The 20790-nt window shown below is 42.0% G+C and overlaps 2 protein-coding genes across 2 annotated transcripts in view; both read right to left on the minus strand.

Moving 5' to 3' along the window:
* The window catches only part of syde2 (synapse defective 1, Rho GTPase, homolog 2 (C. elegans)), a 49744-nt gene extending 44551 nt beyond the window's left edge, over positions 1-5193 (minus strand). Inside the window, exon 1 of the mRNA XM_063500559.1 lies at positions 3141-5193. Coding sequence (XP_063356629.1) covers positions 3141-5193 — 2053 coding nt within the window. The remainder of the gene's footprint in view (positions 1-3140) is intronic.
* Positions 5194-15849: 10656 nt separating this feature from the next.
* lg17h1orf52 (linkage group 17 C1orf52 homolog) lies at positions 15850-20356 on the minus strand. Its single transcript, XM_063500815.1, has 3 exons — positions 19934-20356; positions 18261-18471; positions 15850-17576 (listed from the first exon to the last, which is right to left on the minus strand). Exons 1-3 carry the CDS (start codon positions 20228-20230, stop codon positions 17422-17424), a joined length of 663 nt encoding a protein of 220 aa, XP_063356885.1. The 5' UTR covers positions 20231-20356; the 3' UTR covers positions 15850-17421.
* Between the last annotated feature and the right edge of the window lie 434 nt (positions 20357-20790).

The raw sequence follows: 20790 nt of genomic DNA on the forward strand, positions 1-20790 counted from the left end.
ATAGACCTTACATAACACTGATTGTAATTACTGGGATTTACAGGTGCTTGTAGGCAGATTTTGTACATGAGAGTCAGACTAGCTGTTTTCACTAAATGCATTAAGCTAAGCTAAGCAAACTACCTGTTGATTGCAGCTTCATATTTGCAGCAAAGCTTTGGAGAGAGCCAGACAAAAGCTGTTTTTCACTATTTAGTCTTTCGTCAATGAGCTAAACTAGTTAACTGGTAACTGTGGTTTCATATTTAAAAGCCTGATGGTACAGTCGTAAGGCCCTTCTCACCTAACTCTACCAAAATGTCCATCTATAAGCTGGCTTACAGGCTTAGTGGCCTTCATGGGACTCAGTCACACAGGCCGAGAGACTGCTTGGTGACATCTTGGCATCCACCGGACGCTTGGGAAAAATATAACAAGTTGGTGAGTGTTGGAGGTTATTGGCTGCATCCAGGTGAAATTGGTGGATAAGAGGCTGCTGCGCCATGATTGCTTTGGTTGCTAGCATATTGCCATGGTCACCCATAGTTTGTGTGGGAGACAACACTTGCAGTTTACTTTATGAGCTATAGTAAAAGTTCATCATCATCATCATCATCGTTTATTTATATAGCACTTTAAAAACACACAAGGCTGACCAAAGTGCTGAACAATAGAAACATAATAGATACCATAAGAATAATAAATACGATAAAATAATAAACATAGCGAAAACAATAAAATATAAGTAAATACAAGTCAGTCAACCACTGAGTCAAAAGCTAGTGAATAAAAATGCGTTTTCAATCTAGATTTAAAAACCAGCACTGATGTCGATCGCCTAATGTGAAGAGGAAGATTATTCCAAAGCTTAGGAGCCACAATAGAGAACGCTCGGTCTCCTCTCAGTTTCAGCCGTGATTTGGGGACTGAGAGCAACAGCTGCTCAGCTGACTGGAGCGAACGAGTGGGGACATAAAGTTGAAAAAATACAACACAAACTGGAAACAGAACAGTCACCTTCAAAGTAAACTGCCATCAACCTTCACAACCAGTCAGGAAATTCACATTTTTCCCTTGCAAAGAGTGGTTGCAAGATGGTTGGGGACTGGTTTCCACACATGTGTGACCGGGGACTTAGAAACACTTGACTCAAATGAACAGAGGGCTTAAAAAGAAGTTAAAAAAATAAACAGTCTGCCTCCCAGGAATGAATCTTCTCTATTCGTGTTATCTATGGCTCAGTCTCAATATCTGCTTTGACTGACACACCACTCCTGAGCTCAGTTCTGGCCAAAACATGACACCTGGATACTGAATGCCTGCCGGCACACCTGCTGCTCCACTGCAACTAAACACAACAAAACTATAAATCCTCACACTGCAAATACAAACATGCACACTCACAGCATAGATGTGCAAATGCATGCTCGTGTGCACAATATCGCACACCCACACATAAGGAGTGACACACAATAATGGACACTTTTTTTTTTTTACAACAGTAATTAAAGACAAGTCAGGACAAAAATAAATTAGCTATAGTGTAATTCAGACAGTATTTTTGTGCTACGATTTTAGGCTGAGGTTTAATTTCCAAATAATACTCACAGGGGAGGAACTGGTCTATTTTTAGAAAGTCAGAAATACATAAATAATTCCACGAACCAAGGGTTACCAATGAATTCAATTAAGAGCTTTAGGCCAAAAAAAGCATTTAACAGGAACTTTGCGGCTTTGGCATTTCTTTCTTTGTCTTTTGTTTTTTTAAATGGGTCTTTGTATGGTGTGGAGGCCCGCAAGGGCAAGATAAGCTCACAGCTGACCTTAATAAATACTTAATCACCCTTCATTTTGTTCATTCATGGTGGCGAATTAAGTGACACAACGCAAACATGTTAAACAACAGGAATGGCATTCTAAATATTCAATCCAAGCTCTCTTCAAAATGCAAGTTACCATGGAGCTGTCCAAAGCAAATGACTGGGGAGGAAGGCAAGATGACAGCCCAACCCCCCTTACTCTAAAACAAACACACACACACACACACACACGCACACACACACACACACACACACACACACACACACACACACACACACACCACTACCACAGAAAATAACTGCAGTGGCTTCTCTCCTGCTTTTGGATTCCTCTGGCCACAGCTGTGGAAAAGTTCAGTTGGGAAAGCTGAACAAAATGGGGAAAATATGAGATTTGGGTGAACGGGTGCATGGAAACTAATATCTACAAGAGCCCTGACTTTATTTTTTAACTAAAAGACCGGAGAGAAAAGAGCTGTAAAGTTGGACCTATACTAAGCCAACAGACGAGCGGCCTCACGGATCGCAAACTATTTCTAGCAGGACACACTGACAGTCAACACCACCCTGCACACATGACACATCATCGTCTTACTATGGTAAACACTGTCAGACACACACACACATTTCACAGGCAAAGCATGCTGGAACACATGCGCCGCAACATAGGAAACTACCACAGGAGGCAAAAAATAGAGGAGAAATTAAAAGGCATGGGCATGTTTTTGATCCATAGAGCACATCCTGTGCTGCTAAATGCCAATAAAAGCTTACCACACAGACACTTTCTGAATCCTGTGATTAATCTGGCATTTGGTTGCATGAGGGGTGATGACAACATGTGTCACCCGGTAACGGTCGTTTTATGATACAGATGTTTTCTCTGTCATCTAAGCACAATTAGAAAATCATTTGATATGTTCATAATCAGATAATCAAATGTCAATCCAGTCAGTAGACACACACACATACAAATCCCACCACCAACACCACTAACAATGCTCTACCAGGAGTGAGTTAGTTGTTACTGAACTATGCTGTGAGTAATCCGACCTACGGCCTGATGTGCTATTAATCTGGTGTTAAAATGCACCTAAATTAGTGTGAAGGATAGAAACCCGCCACCGAGTCTTTAAAAAAAAAAAGGAAAGCAAGAGGTCTGAGGTGTCTCGTCCCTTTGCTTTGCATCCAGAAGAGGAGGAGTGCGGGGTGGACCGCCACCAGAAGGAGTGTACTATGAGTGGAGGAGGATGATAATTATCAGAAGGGAGGAAGGAAGGTGAGAGTTCTCTGTTTTAGAGGATCCACGGGAGTTGAGGCCATGCCGTGTAGCCGTCCTACCTGGCTGCTGCTGCTGCTGGTGCTGTTGTGACTTGGCCTTGACAGATTTACCCGCTCGGCTGGATGTCTGGGTCCCTGGTTTACAGCCTCCTGGGTTAACCTGAGGACAGGACCGGTCCTGGCTCTGGCCTCCACCGCGGGGCAAAGATGAGCCTTCAATGCGCTGCTTCATTTCAGAAGACAGCATGCGGCCTTTGTGCATCCACTCTTGCATCTTGTTGACAGTGACACCATGACCTTTGTTGACCGAGTTGGCCACCTGTGTCTGGAGTTCAGTCAGATCCTGCTTGTTGTCGTGACTCTGATGTGTTGCCTTCTCGGTGTTGCTGTCTGAGGAACTTGTGATGCTGTTGATGGAGCCACGGCTCTCATTCAGCTGCCCGCCCCGTTCTTCTTCAACGCCATCATCTTGCAGCAGCTCCTCGTTGCTGACGGCACTGCAGAACACCCGAGGTTCAGACAGCTCACCTGCTTCTGTGCCTCCTTCACCTCGTTCAGCTTCTTGATCATCACAGATTTCAGCACTTTGCGTTCCACAAGCCTGAACACTCTCTGAGAAGGCGTCCTGGTACCTAATCTCTCCATCGCTTGTAGAGCGTGACAAAGTAGGTTTTTTGGTGAAAGACAAGTTCGCCATGCTCTTACTCTTCAGCCTGCCTTTGAGTCCTACCTCTACAATCCCAGTGAGACAGAGCAGCAGTGAGTCGGTGTCTGACACCTGCTGAGGGCTTTGGTCCTCTCCTGACGACCAGGAGTCACTGTCCCTGTTTTTCAAAGACAACCTGGAGCACAGGCTGTCCCTGGACGGGCTGCTACACGATGAGGTGGCCTGCTGCTCGGTTAAACCACCACCGATCTGCTGGACATCCATGTTGATATCATTCATAGCATTGATAAGAAGGTAATAAGCCTCTTTCAGCTGGTTCCTAAGCCTGTCTGTTTCCTGGGCACTGTTACTATCACCAGCCCGTCCTTTATCCTGACCAGGCTGGGTGAGCTCTACAGTCTCTGCTCTCTCACCGTCAGTCATTGGTCTGATTGTTTCGTAGAAGGGCAGAATTTCATTATCGTAGTAATCGTCATCTTCGCTGTCTAAAGGGTATGTGAGTGAGGGCTCTGTGGCGCACAGGGATGCCATGTTCACGTCGCATATTTCTAACTCAGTGGGGAAAAAAGTGGGACTCAGCAGACCACCTCTAACGTCCCCGGCATAGTCAGGATCGTAGCTCTCAATATTTCTGATTACGGCGTTTTCTTCGGTGTTCTTTAACATGCGGTTTGGGCACACGCGTGCGTAATTTCGTGCGTTTGTCTCCAAAGTCGGTCTGCTGTCAAAACTCCAGTTGGCATTGCTTTCACGCACGGCCAGAACAGTCCCTACCATGTGCCGGGAGCACCCTCTGTCTTTGGGCTCTCTAACCTCGCCATCAGCTCCTTTAAACCGGCCCTCTGATGGTCTCCCATCCCCTACATGCGCCTGTACCTGCGTTCTGCTTAAAACTGGATTTGAACTGTCCCCAAACCCGATTGAATCTCCGACCGAAATACAGTGTTTTCTCTGCACATGCGGTCCAGGGAGTGGAACACCCGCGGTGACTCTGTCAGCGGACCTGTGCCCCGGTTTTCTCCTATCACCCTCCCAAAAAGCATCCCCCCAAAACGGCAAGTCTCTTTGAAGTGGGACCCCCAGGAGCTCCTCATTAACCCGAACCCTGCCCCCGCGGCTTCGCTCTCGGGGACGTGAGCCGGCCAACTGCGCTGCGCGACTCTGCGCTACTGCAATAACCCCGTCTGTCTGCACCCCAGCGCCGTCAATATAATTCTCGTACGTACTCATTCTCTCTGGCATGCAATCCAGATCTGCGAACAAGACTATGGAGCGAGCCTCATCGGAGTCTCGCTGCTTTTGCAAAACTTTTTCTTTACCTTCTCGGCCCCCATTCACCGCAGCGGCAGCAGCAGGAGAGCCGTATCCACCGCCGACCGTCGCTCCTTTCCTGGATTTCTTCCCCCGGAGTTTCGCTAGTAAAGTCCTCCGCAGAGGATCAGCCATTCCTTTCCTTTGCCCCCCCACCCCTCCCCCGTCCCCCTCTAGTTAATTCCTCCCGGTTTCTTTTTGCTCAGTTGCTCCAAAAGGAAAGGATCGAGTGGGTTCTCCTTTGCTCGCCGCGGTCAAAGCTCGCCGGGCGGACGGACTGCTCTCCATTCTCCACTGTCACCTCGGCTCTGTCGACCCACTCACTCCAGGCTCACTTCGCTCAACTGCACCACCTCTCTCTCTCTCCCTCCCTCGCTTGCTGCTACACGCACACACGCACGCACACGCTTTGGCTCTTCCTTTCTCTCTAGCGCCTCACCTCACCGTTTACTCATGTTTGCATCTCAAGTATTTGAAGCATTTTTCTTAGCTTTAAGTTCAAGTAGACGAGGCTTACCTTGAACGTGATTTACCCGAAGAAAGTTATATGGATGCTTTTTTTGTGGGGTTCTGTGTGTGTGTGCGTGTTTTTTGTTTTTGTTTTATCCAGATGGAGTATCCAGTATTCACTGGGTTCTTCCCACAATCCAAATACGTACTAGAGGGGTTCACTGGTGAGTCTAAATTGCCCAGAGGTGTGAAGTTATCTATCTGTCTGTGTTATCTCTGAAACACACTGGCAACCACCCCAGCAAAGACTCCAATCCGGTCCCACTGCATGGCTTTGGATAATGTGAAGTAGGGCATACATTTTGGACTTTTAACTATACTTTATTAAGTTTTAGAGCTTAGATTCAAACTCAGAGTTTAAGTAAGTAATAGAAAAACAGAAAAAAATCCTGTCTTTTCAACGTCTACTTTAGAAAATTGGGGGAAGGGATTTAGCAAGAAAAGAAAATTGTTTTTGATTAACAAAAGATTTATGTTTTCAAATTACAAGACAGTCTGGGCAAAATTCCAGAACATAGTAGTAGAACATAGAAAACACACTGGATATTTGCACTGAGACTACTTTAAGAAAAAGTTGTGTCATTTTCAATTTAATGGCAGCAACGAACGGGGAAGTTGGGACGGGGTAGCAAAAGGCTGGAGAGTAAGAGGTGTTAAAAAGAAACAAATGGAGGAGCATATTGCAGCTATTTAGATTAACTGTCGACAGTTCAGTAACATGACTGGGTATAAAAAGAGCATCTCATAGAGGCAGTTTCTCAGAAGTAAAGATGAGTGGAGGCTCAACAATCTGCAAAAAACTGTTTCTACAAAGAATAATGTTCTTCAGATTATAATTGCTTGTATCCTGTGTGCAAGCGACAAGGCCAGAAAATCAGTACTGGACTCTGGTGATCTTTGGGCCCTTCAGGCGGCATTGCATTCTTGTGGTTCACATTTATTTTTGCCGAATGAGCAAATTTATCTACATTTGATATGGCACCTTTGCCATATTCAGACAAATATATGGGTTTAAATGACATGTAAATGGTTTTACAGTGTTTCAGTTACAGGTTTTCTTGTGAGTAAATGCATTTATGTGAAAAACAATGGTTTTATACAAATGTATACCGCTGAAATATTACTGATGCAGTCCTGAATGTTCATTGATAAAAATGCAGTACAATAATAAAAACAAACAAACAGACAAACTGTAAATCTAGGTAAGAGTTGCCATAAACTAAATGTAGTGAAACAAACAAACTCCTTGGAATGAAGCTGCAAATGTGCTTTGCATCTTAAACACGAGTATGGCTCCACACATCACAGAACTTCTCCGTTTTGGTAATACATGCGTATAATTGTAGCGTTTTAAGCTTTACGTGCAGAGCCACGGCGTGGGTGATGGGGCGTTAAGCGCAGCTCTTGGGAGCTCCTGCCTCTCTGCTAAAATTCAACACATATTTGTCCCCAAAATGTGAATTAAATTCAGTTGGAGAGCAGTGAGCCGGGACTTCAAATTACCGCCTTCGCTGGTAGCTGTGAAGGCATTTCAGCAAACAGCAGGGAAAACAACAACTTTCATCTCATGGGAAAAAATGTGCTTGACACTCTGCGAAGAGAGAGGGAAAAGGGAAAAACACTAAGCTTAAGAAGATGGTGATGAGGTAGCCACACAGCGTTACTCTTTAAAAATGAGCAGGATCACGTGTGTAATGAGGAATTTGTCTTTTCATTGCTTTATCTTTACTTTTACACACACAATCCCTTTTTTTATCCCCAAAATGATACCAACTTAAATAGCCTGGCCTGCCTGATGATGAATCACTGCCGATTACTGGACTGACACTTTTATCTGAAGTGTATCTTCTGTAATCCTCTCCTCTTTGACCTCGGATCTAACCCCTGTCCCTGCTCGCGGGACAACCCGTGTCTTAAAAGCAGCCGAGACAGCAGTGAAAGGAATGAAACATACTTGACTTCAACCTTAAGCCGTTTGTTTGCTGTTGCCTCTGCTTGGAATGTGCAAGAGGATGAGCTGCTGAAAAGCTGCAGTGGGTGTATAAGCGCACATGCGCTCTGTATATACCCCTCCCTTTAAGACATGCACATACCCCCTCCTGCACACACACACTGACTGGATCTGAATCCATTGTAAGCCTCTTGGCATCACTGCACCTCTGTTTTCTAAAGTCTACCCATGATTGAGGGCATTTATTGTCAGAGCCATTCATCAGCAGGGCCCCAGCGTCCACACTTTCACGCACCCCTCCACCCACCTCCACTACCCTCACTAAAACATGATAAGCATCTGTTATGGCCCTGCAGGAGCCGCGTAGGCCCTGACGCCTCGGCCTGCCTCCCCGACTGACTGACTAGACCCTGTCTGGGCAGTTATTTACAGGTCAAAACCTGCAGGCTGCATATTGTGTGTTTGTGTTTGAAAGAGAGCTAAAGAGAAAGCAGGAGACAGATGAGGGGGTGTTAGGGATAAGAAGCTAGAAGCACAGCGAAGGATGCAGACCTCTGAACTTTAAAGAAGGGCAGCAGTTATCCAGTGGGCTCACTTCAGGGCATGAGCTATCTCTTCTTTGTGACAAATTAGAGCAATTTTCATATTTAAAATGTCTCGCATTCTTCGAAATGTGCTTTTGATTCCTTTGTACCAGCAGCAGTGGCTGCCCGTAGGCACAGCAGTGTGAGACTGGAATGCAGAAGATGGTTATCTGTTACTCAGTAACTTAATTAATGATTATTTGGGTCATCATTTGATCTGCACTGAGTCAGAAAATAGTAAAAAGTAGCTGGCATTATTTGGCATGAGCTAATGTTTAAAAAGTTAATTTTACTGAGAAGAAAAAGGGATGGAAATATCAAAGTTTTAGCAGTACTTTTAAAGATTTGTTTCAATTTAGTAATAAATTACTATAATATTGGTTACTGTTTCACCTCTAGTTACCCGTGCATTGAATATAAAACTTATTAACACACAAATTAGACTAAGAAGATATAGCCTTTAAAAAATTTTAACTAGAAAACATTATATAAATAGATCATACTGGATCTCAACGGTCTGCCTACTGGTCTGGATGTCACACTGCCCACCCCTATGCACTCCCTCTAATAATATGACCATATAATAATAAGTAATGCCTGTTATGATACGTCTCTTCTTGTCTCTGTCTTCTTGTGTTTATACACCGCTCTCCACTTAACATTAGTTATTATTAAGCTCTGGCTCTCCTCCACAGTGTGTTGTTCTGCCTGAGGTTTCTTCCTGTTAAAAGGGAGTTTTTCCTTACCACTGTTGCCAAGTGCTTGCTCATAGGGGACCGTCTGGAATGAACAGGGCTATAGCACTCTGCCTGTCTTCACAAACAGTGAAAAAACATACACTGCATTACATTTTTTGACATAATCAGAAACATAGGTAATTCCCACCATACAGTTATAAATACTTACTCTAGCACCAAATCTGTCTTAAATATGCACAGCACCTGCTGTTTCCGTAGCATTTTCTAAATCTACAGCATCCAACTGGTTAAGGAAATTACAGCATTTAGTCTTCCCAGAAAGTAGGGCAGAAAAAAGACAAGCACACTATTGTTTTTTTTTTCTTCACTCAATTTGATGACACTGCAGATATGTAGAGCCTTATCCCACCACACTGCTTCACACAATGAATTAAAGCAGATTCAAAGGAACCCAAAATAAAGCACATGTTATGGGTTGCTCAGCGCGCTGACTCGACAATGCAGGAGGAATGGAGAACGTTTGTTGACCTTTTTCTGTTCTGCCTCCACCAGTTACTTGTGCCTATTGTGAAGGCAGTAGCAGAACATCTGCTTAGCTGGCCTCTTTTCAGAAGGCCTGGCCAGAGAGCGTACCAGGAAGAAAAGTGAATGTGTAAGTGTGTGTGTGTGCGACAGAGTGAGGAAAATAAAAGGATTGAATGAGTATATATGTGTGTATGTGCACGCACATTTGCTCGTGCACGTGAGCGTGTGTTGGGATTCAGAGCTTTGCAGCTGTTGGGGCTCTCCTCCTGATGGCTGCCCATTGTTTCCTCTCTCCGTGTCTCTGGCTCTCTCTCACTCTCTCTGTCCCAGCCTGTTTATGGGCCTTCCCCCTCTTTTTTTTTCAGTGCACACCGCAGCTAAATTTATGCCCTTGGACAGAAGCCTTTCTCAGGGTATAAATTAGGCTGGATGCTCCCTGTCAGAGTTGCAGTGCCAAGAGGCTGCAGCTTTACGTTTCAGAGAATCACAATATTGTCACAAGCATTCCTTTACAGTTTATTTTACTGCTGAGGAGGACCTCTTATGGTGCTTCATTATATCCGCAGCACGGTCTTGTCAAAGTTGTGGGCATATTGCAGCTTTAATCATGTTCGATAAGCAAAACCTTGTGTTCCATAAAACGCAAGTTAATTGTTGTCAGGGTGGAAAATCCATTTATACACTAATTAGATGCTCTTTTATGAGATAATCAAGAGTAAATTAAAAGGGTCATTTTACAGTGGAAACAAATAAATAATTCAACTTCTTTGGCTGGGAAAAAGCGCACTTGGGAAATGCTAAACTGCTTGGTATATACTTTAGTTTATAGTAAGATCAAACAGAAGACCCTTTAGTTTTTGGACTGAGCCAGGTTGACTGTCCCCTCTTCTCTCCTGAGTCTTTATGCTAAGCTAAGCTAAGAGCTTCATTGTTACCAGACAGTCATTAAGCTGGTTTTAAGCTTGAAATGATGAAAACATCCACAGAAGTGATGCATCTGTGCAATCAAGCTGGGGACAATCATTATAAACTATAGAGCGTCCACATATTAATTACGCTACAATAAAAGGACAGTATCTGTGAACTGGTTGGTGTAAATATAAGCCTTTAGTATCTCCTGATACTTTCTCTGGAACATAGATAAATTCTTATCGGACATTAACCTGACTGAAACAGTTGAGATATTGACTGAAATACTCTTGGATATATACATATTGAGGAGAGTGACCACACAAGCTGCCTTAAAGATACGATAAACATAATGAAATTGAACTGAATCTAAAAACAAAAAGGTTTGCTAACCTGTCATGTAAGTAGAACACAGTGTCACAACAGACCAGCGCTTTGTGGTTAATATATGTGTTTAGACATACTTTCACAATATTCACACAGAAAACAAGCACAATCATGAATGAAGAAAAAAAAATGGATGAATTAAGGACAAATGACCAAAATGATGGGATACCCATAGATAGCACCCCCCAAACACACACACGCACACACGCACAAACAGAGAGAGACTGGGGTGTCTTTGGTGTCTGCTCAGCGTCATTATCAAGAGACAACTTCTGACATTTATCATGACAAGAGCTCAGTCTTCTTATCTCTGCTACTGTTCTCTATCACTGGAGAAGTGTGAAAGTACGTTCCTGTCCCTGACAGCTTCACGGCCGTCTTGCCATGCTCACTCTGTCAGATCCAGCACAGAATCACTCTATATTATCCAAGCTGTATTATCTCTCATTCAAGATTCTACACTTGAGTTAAGATGGTGCTCAGTGTCTTGAAAACTAAATAGATTTTCAATTTCTTTAGTCAATCCAATGTGTAGTAGAAAAATAATCTTTCTATAAACTTAAATGACAGCTTTGCATTGTGTATTGTGGCAGTTTATTTGTTTGAGTAAATTTAAAAATGAATTTAAAATGGAGCAATTTCTCAACCCATGAAAGAATCCCACGTCTTTTAGTTTTTCAAATGCCGTTGTTGTCCTTCTTTACTCTGCAGCTATAACCTTTATTTGTCTGTCTGATGACACTGCTCTTCTCTAAAAACCTTCACAGATGTTCTTGGTGGTATAAAGGAATGGAACTTTTTTTTTCCAAGCTTCAAACATCTTTTGGAAATATTCGGCTGCAATCAGTGGTCAGTACCACAATGTTACTGTAAACTGCAATATTGTGTTACAGTCTGACCACCATTTGGAAAATTCCACCCCATGCTCAGGCTATGAGAAAAGACCCCGCGGTTTATAACAGATAAAGCCTGAACAGAGTAAAGCAGTAATTTTGCTCTTTTATAGTTTTCTCTAAAAGTATATATTTTCAACAATTTAATATTAATCATTAATGTGATCCAAATGTACATTACTGTGTAAATGTTTTGAGCCACACATCTTTTCTTTATACTTCTGTGGGAAATGAGGAATGGTTGCAGGGATTCATGGAAATGGGCAGCCATCCATGGAAATAAGGCAAAACATCATCTGTACAATTCTAACAAACTTAGGAGTCAATAATAGGTATGGCAACCCTTATTCTTCAGCACAACCTGTCCAAAAAATTATTGAAATTTATTTAGTTAGTCCTCAGGAATAGTTTTCCTTTTTTTTTTTTTTTTTTTAAATGACATTATAAATCTCTTCTTTGGATATCGGCCGCCTTTTTGCGCTGTTCTTTATAAGGCTGATCCCACATTCCTTCAATAATGTAGAGGTCTGAGCTCTGGGGATGCCAATCCATGGCTGATAGTGTTCCACTGTGTGTTTTTCTATCCAAGTATGCTTTTTCTACACTGGCAGTGGGTTTGGGATCAATGTCATGGTTACAAATGAAGCTGTTGCCAATCAGACCCTTTCCAGATGGTATTCCATGGTGGATCAAAATCTGATCCCCAACACCTCTGATTCATTCAACCAACCAAGCATCCATCCATTTTTTTTATCTGCTGCTTATCTGGGGCTGGATCTCTTCCCTCCCTGGAGGAGGACACCCTCCAGTTCCCTAATATAAAGAACCACCACCCTATTCTACCATACCAGAGGCACCATTCCAGATCTCCATGTGACAAACCCACAAGAGCCTGAAAGAACTTAGGGTGAATCTCACTGTGGAAAGGACCACAATCCAACACAACGTTCTGTGTTTATTTGTCAGTTTTATTTGATCACAACACTGTTGTTGGTTCTTCAGGTTCAGCACCTGAATCCTTCCGCTTTTCAGCTGGACTCCAGCACACACACCTCTCTCTGGACTCCAGCTTTACTGTATTATAAGGGAGAAACCTCATTAGTTAATTCTATGCACCTGTCCCTCCAACCTCCCTGACACTTCCCCTTGAGCTCACTGCACCACCCCTCCCTAGCAGCTGAGCCAGGGACCACACCTCCACCACACTCATCCCCCCCAGAGACCCTGCCACCGAAGAATTGTTTAACTCCCTCATTCCTGTTGCTTTCTCTACAGAAGGTAATCAGTGGCATTGAGAAGATCCTTGAAGTATTCCTTCTGTCGTCCATCTGTATCCTCAGCTGAAGTCAGCAGGAGACCACTCCGACTGTACACAGTGTGAATAGAGCACTGCTTTCACCTTCCAAGTCACCTGACCATTTGACAGAATCACTTCGAGGCTGACTGAAAGTCTTGTTCTGTGCCCTCATCCAACTCCTCAAACACCTGAGTTTTTGTTTCAGCTACTGCCAGAGCTGTACTTAGTACCTGTCAGCTGCCTTGGAGTCCCACAGACTTCTTCTTCAGCTTGATGGTTCCGTCCGCCTCCAGTTTCCATCATCTGGTTTGGGGATTACAACCATGGCAGGCACCAACCATTCTTTAACCTTTGCTGTGCACAGCCACCTAAGCAATCAAGGTGTGGAAGACGGTCCATTCAGACTTGGTGTCCCAAACCTCCTTTGGAATGCTTAGAAAGGTCTACTGGAGGTAGAAGCTGAAAATCTCTTGAACTGGAGCCTAGGCTAGATCCTCCCAGTGCACCCTGACTACATGTTTCGACATGCTGAGCCTGTCATGTATCCTGATCAAACATGTTGCCTCTTCAGATTATGCCCAACCAGCTCTGTGGGCTAAGGACTATTCATCAGGTCTTCTGCCTTGTGGTCCCTCCCCAGGCCTTACGCCAGAGTGGAGTAAGGCCTGGACTCTTACATAGGACGAATTTTCCTTGGAAGACTATAAGGGGGAAAAAGCCAATGACATAGCACCTGGGATCACAGGGTTAAACAAATGCCCCCACTATGGTAAGGTGGTGATTCATAGAAGTAATCCTGACCTCCTCTGTACATAGTGATGGTGATTTGAACCAAAATGTAAAATTGAAGATTCATTACTCCATAAGACCTGTTGCCACTGATTTCTAGTTCTTTTGTGATCTGGCATACCTCAGCCCTTTTCTCCCCTTCACTAAGAATGGCTTGTTGACAGCCACCCTGTCAGTGAGTCCAATTCTGAAGAGTCTTCGGCAAACAGTAGATGAATCAACAGGAGGGCCTTGCTGCATCTGTTGGGTTCTATCTCAGGTATTTGGTGGATTTTCCCCCTTTCTTAAGGACTTGACTTTGACAAACTATTCATGTGCTGTACATAGATTTTTTAATGCCTACCACATCTTCTTCTGTCTTCCACTTCACTTCATTTCAGTTTCCTAATTTTTTAAAGACATACTGCAGACCATGCAAGATATGGCCAGGTTTTTGCCCCTAAAGAAATGAGGGATGGCTCACGATTTTTGCACAGGAATTTACTTCAGATCAAGGCAGAAAGTTGTATTTGTTTCCCAAGTCTGAAGAGATTTTCTCTTCTGCTGAACATCTGTTTGACACAATTGGCCACACCAGATTGTTGGTGTGAAAAGCAGCTGTTTGCCTCTAGAAAACATCCAGGGATGAGTGGAGATTTTAGGGACGTTGGTGAGTGTGTTGACACGGAACCAGCATGGCGTGGAGAGTGTAAATAAAACCATAAAGTCTGCCACTATAGCAGCATGGCACCGTGGATGGAAAAGTGAGTCCACAGCTTTGGTCAACTGTGAAATATCTCAACAAGTAATGTAAGGATTGCGATAAATTTCTCTAGACATTTACAACTCCTAAAAGGAAATTTACTTTCCCTCTGTTGTCACTAGCAGTCACAACTAATGGATAAACTATTATAAAATATTTTAGACCAAACAGCTACAATATCTGTTAGCCTGAGTTGTCTTTTATTGCGTGTCTGTGTAAAAAAAGAAAAAAAAAAAAAAAATAGCAACCACCGCGCACCGTGCTATCATGCTAATCATAAGATGATGAACCTGGCATATATATTGTACATGTGAAGTTGCATTTAGCTGCTGTTAGGTGTATTCTTTCTCTCATTGGCTCCAATTTCCCAGCAGCACCAGACAGCAGCCATGGTTACATTTACATACAAGCTGCTACATTGTGCTGACAGTGTGAAAATGTCATAAGTCAGGTAGCAGCAGCTGCTGGGAGCCAGCTTAGTAAAGGCCCCTGAATACTCAATGGTCATGATGAGGTCTTGACCTTCCAGTAAATGTGTCAAGAGTGATCTAAGGTTAGAGTGACACACACTCCTCAATGAGCAGAGTGACCCAGGGAACAGCTGTAACTGGGAATCTCTTGCAATTTAACTTTACATTAGTACTGTTTTATTCCTTCAAATGACCACAAAATGTTATATTCCTAAAATGCGATTTAGATATTGAGAATTTGAAGTGAAGTTTTGCTGCATTCATTCTGTTTTCGTTAAAAGTGTGTAACATAACACTGATATGTTCTCTTTCATTAAAGATAAGAGGATAAGGTTAGCCATGTGTGACTTCTGGCGGGATGAAAAATGCTTTCCTGTGGTAAAATGATCTCTATAAGACAAAGAGGCTCAAGTCAAAGAATGCTGTGGATATCATATCAAAGACAGAAACGATTCAACAGCATCAAAAAAACCTCACAAAAACTAAGCTGGAATTGTATTTCTAAAGGCAACACATTGCAAAACATCCATCTGCTGGGAAATTTCCAGCTACTAGACTGACAATGAGATGAATAATTCTTAAACACTGATGGATATGACCTCGCTGGTCTTTGCTCATTCAGTCAGTACAGAGAGGGGAGTTATTTGTGCGTAAATACAGCTGATAAAAATCAGTTCATTGCTGCTGTTCTGCAGGCCCTGGTACACATTTCAGACAAGGCCAGGCACATACCTGGAGGCTGGAATTTTATCAGAAGCATATTCACCACTATTTCATGTCAACCCATGATGACAGATAGACCAGGAATTCCTCTGATCACTAAACTGTTGCAAAGTGGAAACTTTTTTCCCCCCAATTCTTGGAAAACCATTATATTTACTCCAATGGCCACAGGAACCTAAAAAAAAAAATGGATTGTGAGTTTTACAGTCTGTTGCTTTGATAACACAAATCTAAAAAACTTAATGGCTAAAAAATAAACAAATAATCTATTCAATAAATAAACAGACTTTGCAACTTAAAAGGTAAATGACTCTTTTCAATAAACAATTTTATTGCCTGAATGGTTTATGTTGCCCAGAAAGCTATAAATATACCGTAACTGTTCACATTGAATTCAGAGAATTGCTGGAAGAAATAAAAGATCCACAAAGAAATACGTGTTCCAATACTCGACGTAGTCTAAATAAACATGTAGGAGGTTATTTCCTGTTGTAGTCCCTGGTACATGACACTGAATCAACAGTTTGAATGGAACAAGCATCTCAAGAAAACTGAGACGACACAAACTTCCAAATCAAAGATTACCACTCTCTTTTTGACAGACACGACATATATACACAGCTCCTGATTGTAATTAGAGTAGCCAGCATTTATGCAGTCACACAGCTGACCTCACCATAAACATGGATGGAGTTTCAGTGTAGCCTAAAGGTGACATCTAGTGGCCATAAGCAGGAACAACGGGGGAATGGTGCAATTTCAGACTTCGAAGAACAACACACAATCATATTTCGGTGGTGAATGGGCAGTGAGTACACAACACAAAACAAAGTACAGACCAAGTAACCCACCACAGCCAAACATCACTGTTATTATACTTATTTAAATTTATAAAACAGGAAGTAAACACACTTACAGGTCAACATGTTTTGGACTTCAGGCCTAATGGCTATGACTAAAAACGATCCTGGCGAATAATTGAAGTCCAGCAGGGTCAAACAAGAACAATCTCACAACTTTGTTAATTGTTTGGAAATGATCACTTTTGCACAGCTGTGATATCCTTTATCATTGTGCCTTTAAATTACCCCCCCGCAGCTTGTAATTAAATCCAAAATCACAGCTGTTAGCCTTTAGCCTTTGCAATGGGGCCATCAAATGATGTTTTTTGATATTACATGATATACAGTGCTTAAAAGATTTATTAGACCACTACCCAGTGTAAGGTTTATACCACAGCTCCCCCAAATGAACGATATTGGAATTACCAAAATCATTTTATGTTTCTGTAACAGGTAATCCATCTTTATTCTGAATTATATTTTTAGTGCTAAATACATAACTATTTTTTTTCCAGTAATTTTCAAACTGTTTTACTGAAAAGCAGAAAAAAACCCAGTAAATTATTATTTTTGATTAAGATGCCACCTCAAAGTTATTTACCTGCACTCCTGAACAGAAACAATGGTGTTAGTGGTTGATAATTTCGGCTTAGAGCGGGATTGATCATTTCTGACTTGTCATTGTAGTTCAGTGTGCCGGCTCAGATTTGGGTATAAAAGTGTGAATTCAGTTTGTCATTTGTCTAAAAAACTACAACAAGTCTGAGCTTTAAACAAGTTTTTCACAGATTTCCTTGTGTTTATGGCAGCTGGTCTGATAAATGTAAGCACTGTTAACAATGTTGCAAACTGAATCAAATAAAAACATTATTATATGCTCACAGTCTTTTGAAAAAAACAAACAAACTACTGCTTCAAATTATAACATGTACATACAGATAAAACAACCCTCTATGATTGCATGCTCTAATGCAGTGAATACTCCCTGCTGATGGAAAAGATTTAAATTGCAGACAATTTCCTGGGTGCAGAAAGTTTGGTCCTCACTCAATCTTTTGCCTGAGGATCCTTTTCTCTTCTTCAACAAAGTTCTTGTCAGATGTGGCTTGTCCAAAGTCCCTCTTCCTCTTCTCCTTCTGCTGGAAGGTCTCCACTCGCCGTTTCTTGGCAGACAGCCCTGGCTTCTCTGACTCCTCATCTGATCAGCAGATGACGAGTTGGATGGGTTTGGGATTTTGTGAAGGGACGGAGAGTAAAACATAATCTTTATTATTATTTCTCAACAGGACATTGTTTAAATAAACAAGTCCACATTTTCCAAGCAGGTGCAAAGCAGAAAGCAGAGCAAACGCCCTCATTATTTTACTGTATTGCACTCATTTGTTACACATAGGTGGATGGAAATACATAGGTGGAATGGTGCAGCTGATATTATGCTTCGCATCTTTGGGTATTGATTAAAGACAATAAGACTGGCCTGAGACGGATGTTTACATTTATAATCTGATACTTTTATTTAGTTTTTGGCATTATTTATTCCACATTTTTGTGGCAGCAAATCAAATAAATCTTTGTTAACAACTTCCAGCTCTTGATCTTTCTCTAAAGAAATCCAAAAATCCTCACACACACAACTTAAGCCGTTTTCAACATATTGAAAACGTTAACACAATGTTCACCTCCGGTATCTACTGTATTGCCCTTGTTTCATTTCCATGTAGTTCTTTTGCTTATCACAAGTTCATACTTTCTTGCTAATTTGCCAAATTATCAAATAACATAGGATTAAATACACATACAAATTTATTGGGATTTTAAAGCCAGTGAGTACTGCACAACAGCATAAAAGAGCAGTGATGAGGAGAATGAAACTGAAACTCACCAGAGTCTGAGGGTTGCTCTTCTTCAGGTAGAAAACGAGCTTTGCCTGTAAAAGCCTGCGGTGCATCTTCACCGTTGTCCTCGTACACATTGGACCACTTTATAGCCATGTCCATTCCTGGGGGAGGTCCTTTCTTCTTCTCTGGCTCTGCAGTGTAACTTTCAGGTGGGGGCACGGCATTTGTCTTCCATGGCTTAAATTCTCTGGCAGCCTTCAAGGAAAAAAAAAAAGTGGAAAATTGGTTTAGAAATATAACTATTATAATATGTGAATGACTCAATCACTTTATAATGTTCACAGTAGATATATATTGACTTGTTAACACTGAGGTTATGGCTTGTGGTGTTAGTGTACTGCACTACGCTATAATGAAAAGTCTTCCTAACATTGTTTCTATTGGCCTCATTCACTTGCAAAGAGAGAAAACAGAAAAACATCTTTCATGCACCAGAATGACATCACACATGTGCAAGACTGTGGAAAAGTCTCAAGCTACACCTCAATTCTTTAGATGTTGCAAAAGATTTACAGCGATTTATTGGAACATGTGCAAATACAAATGAAAATACAGCATGCAAGTCAAAAATGATGCTGAATAGCATCAATATTAGACAACTTTAGCTTCCTTTTAAATTCTTTAAGTAGACTAAAGGGATAGTTTTTCAGGTTTCTTGAAGTCCCCTTCAAAACATGATGGCTATGACTGTAAATGACTGTAGACAGTCATTATTGTACCGCTCTCCTGACCACCTCCAATTTAAACCAAGATTTTCAAATGTACTTTTATCCCTCCCTGTTTTTCAGTCCAGTTCTTGTGTAATCTGGCAAACCTCAACCTTTTCTCCTCCTTTCCTTCATTAAGAATGGCTTCTTGACAGCAACCCTTCCACCGAGACCATTTCTGATGAGGCTTTGGCAAACAGTAGATGGACCAACTACAGGGCCAGATTTATCTCTCAGGTATCGTGTCAGGCCCTTGCTAGATTTGTTTTCCTACTTCTTAAGAACACGACTTTCAGATACAGTTCATCAGCTGTAGATAATGCCTTTCTTTTTTGTTTTGTTAGACTTGCCACTTATTTGAGTGGCCTCAGCTTCCACAGAGTTTTTAACAACACTCTGCACACCATGCCATCTTATTGGTGCAAAGATACTATTTTATACTGTCAACCTGTGCACTCTTTGGCATTTTCATAGGGTCATCCGAAGAAATGAACAAATAATATGGTTTTTCAACAGGCTGATAGTAACAAAGTGCCTAAAATACTATTTAAAATCGGTTCTTTGCCAAGTTGTCTGTTAACTGTAGACACAAGATTGGTTCATCCGCTTATGACACACCTTGTTTGGAAAAACTATTGCTGAAGACCACTTAGAAAGGCTCTATGGAAGTAAATTATAAGGAAATGAGTATGGCTTAATACTTCTGCACAGCCTGTACATATGAATATCGTTACAAAAGTCTGATAACGTCTCCAACCAACCACGGCAGATAGAGCTACACTGTGTGCATCAGCTAGCAAAGAAACAGCGGCCACTACTGGGCAGCCTGAGCTAGCACAGGTGAAGCCCATAAATTGCTAATTGTGGCTTGTACAGTGTTTACAGTCATCTAGCACATCAGAGCGTGCTTGTTGTAGTCATATTAACCGCAGTTCAACATGTATTTGTACCTCCTCCGGGGCTTTGACCGTCAGGCTGTCCCAGTCTATTTGCTTATTCAGCGGGTTATAGAGGAAAGCGGGTTTGGACACGGAGCGGAACAGCTCGTCGGGTTTGGGTAACGGAGCTCCGCCGGCATCTCGCTTGGTTCCCGGTAGAGAGGACCGAGCGCTCCCCTCGGCTTCGGTCCCCGCTTTCTTCTTTCGGCTTCCCTCCTGGTCGTCCGAATCGCTGTCGTTGCTGCTGTCGCTCAAATCATCGTAGCTCGAGAAGAAGCCTAAAGAGCCCGTCTTCTTTTCTTCTGTCATTTTTCTGAGGCTACAAATATTCTATTAAGGAACAAGCTATTGCTGTAAAACCCACGCGAAAATGAAGCTAGATCCGCTGAACCTAACTTCTTCGAGATCTACTCCATTTTGAATGAGCCTCCAAAACAGTTGTAAAGCGAGTAGATGGTGTCGTAAAGCCTGTCGTGAAGCCATTTCCTAGCAGGCTGGTGGTAATTTCCAATTCGACCAAAAGAAAAGAGTTTATTTTAATGTTAAAATTGTTTCTGTATAATATACTCAGCCACAGTTATTATGTAATTAAATACCATTAATCGGCTGTTGTTTATGCTGCATTTTTTCCTCTTTTTGATAGAGAATTTCTGCCATCTGCTGGAGACATTTGATAACTGCAGCCTTCTTACCGCTTGACTCAGATCAAGCAGGGTTTAAAAAAAGGGAGGTCTACAGCTGAGGTGTAGTGCCAGAAAGTGAACGTGTTCCAAGTAGTGAATGTCGATGTTTCTGTTTGGCTTTATTTATTATTTATTTATTTAATAGAAAAAGGAACAGGATATTCAAAGAGATATATAAACAAAATG

The sequence above is a fragment of the Pelmatolapia mariae genome, linkage group LG17 (genome assembly GCF_036321145.2).
Source record: "Pelmatolapia mariae isolate MD_Pm_ZW linkage group LG17, Pm_UMD_F_2, whole genome shotgun sequence".
Classification (NCBI taxonomy): Eukaryota; Metazoa; Chordata; class Actinopteri; order Cichliformes; family Cichlidae; genus Pelmatolapia; species Pelmatolapia mariae.

Coding starts and splice junctions, on each gene's coding strand:
- lg17h1orf52 (XM_063500815.1), bottom strand. CDS start 20,230: ATGACAGAAGAAAAGAAGACGGGCTCTTTAGGCTTCTTCTCGAGCTAC. Junction 18,472..19,933: donor CGGTCAAAGCCCCGGAGGAG/GTACAAATACAT, acceptor TTTTCCTTGAAG/GCTGCCAGAGAATTTAAGCC. Junction 17,577..18,260: donor AGAGCAACCCTCAGACTCTG/GTGAGTTTCAGT, acceptor TCTGCTGATCAG/ATGAGGAGTCAGAGAAGCCA.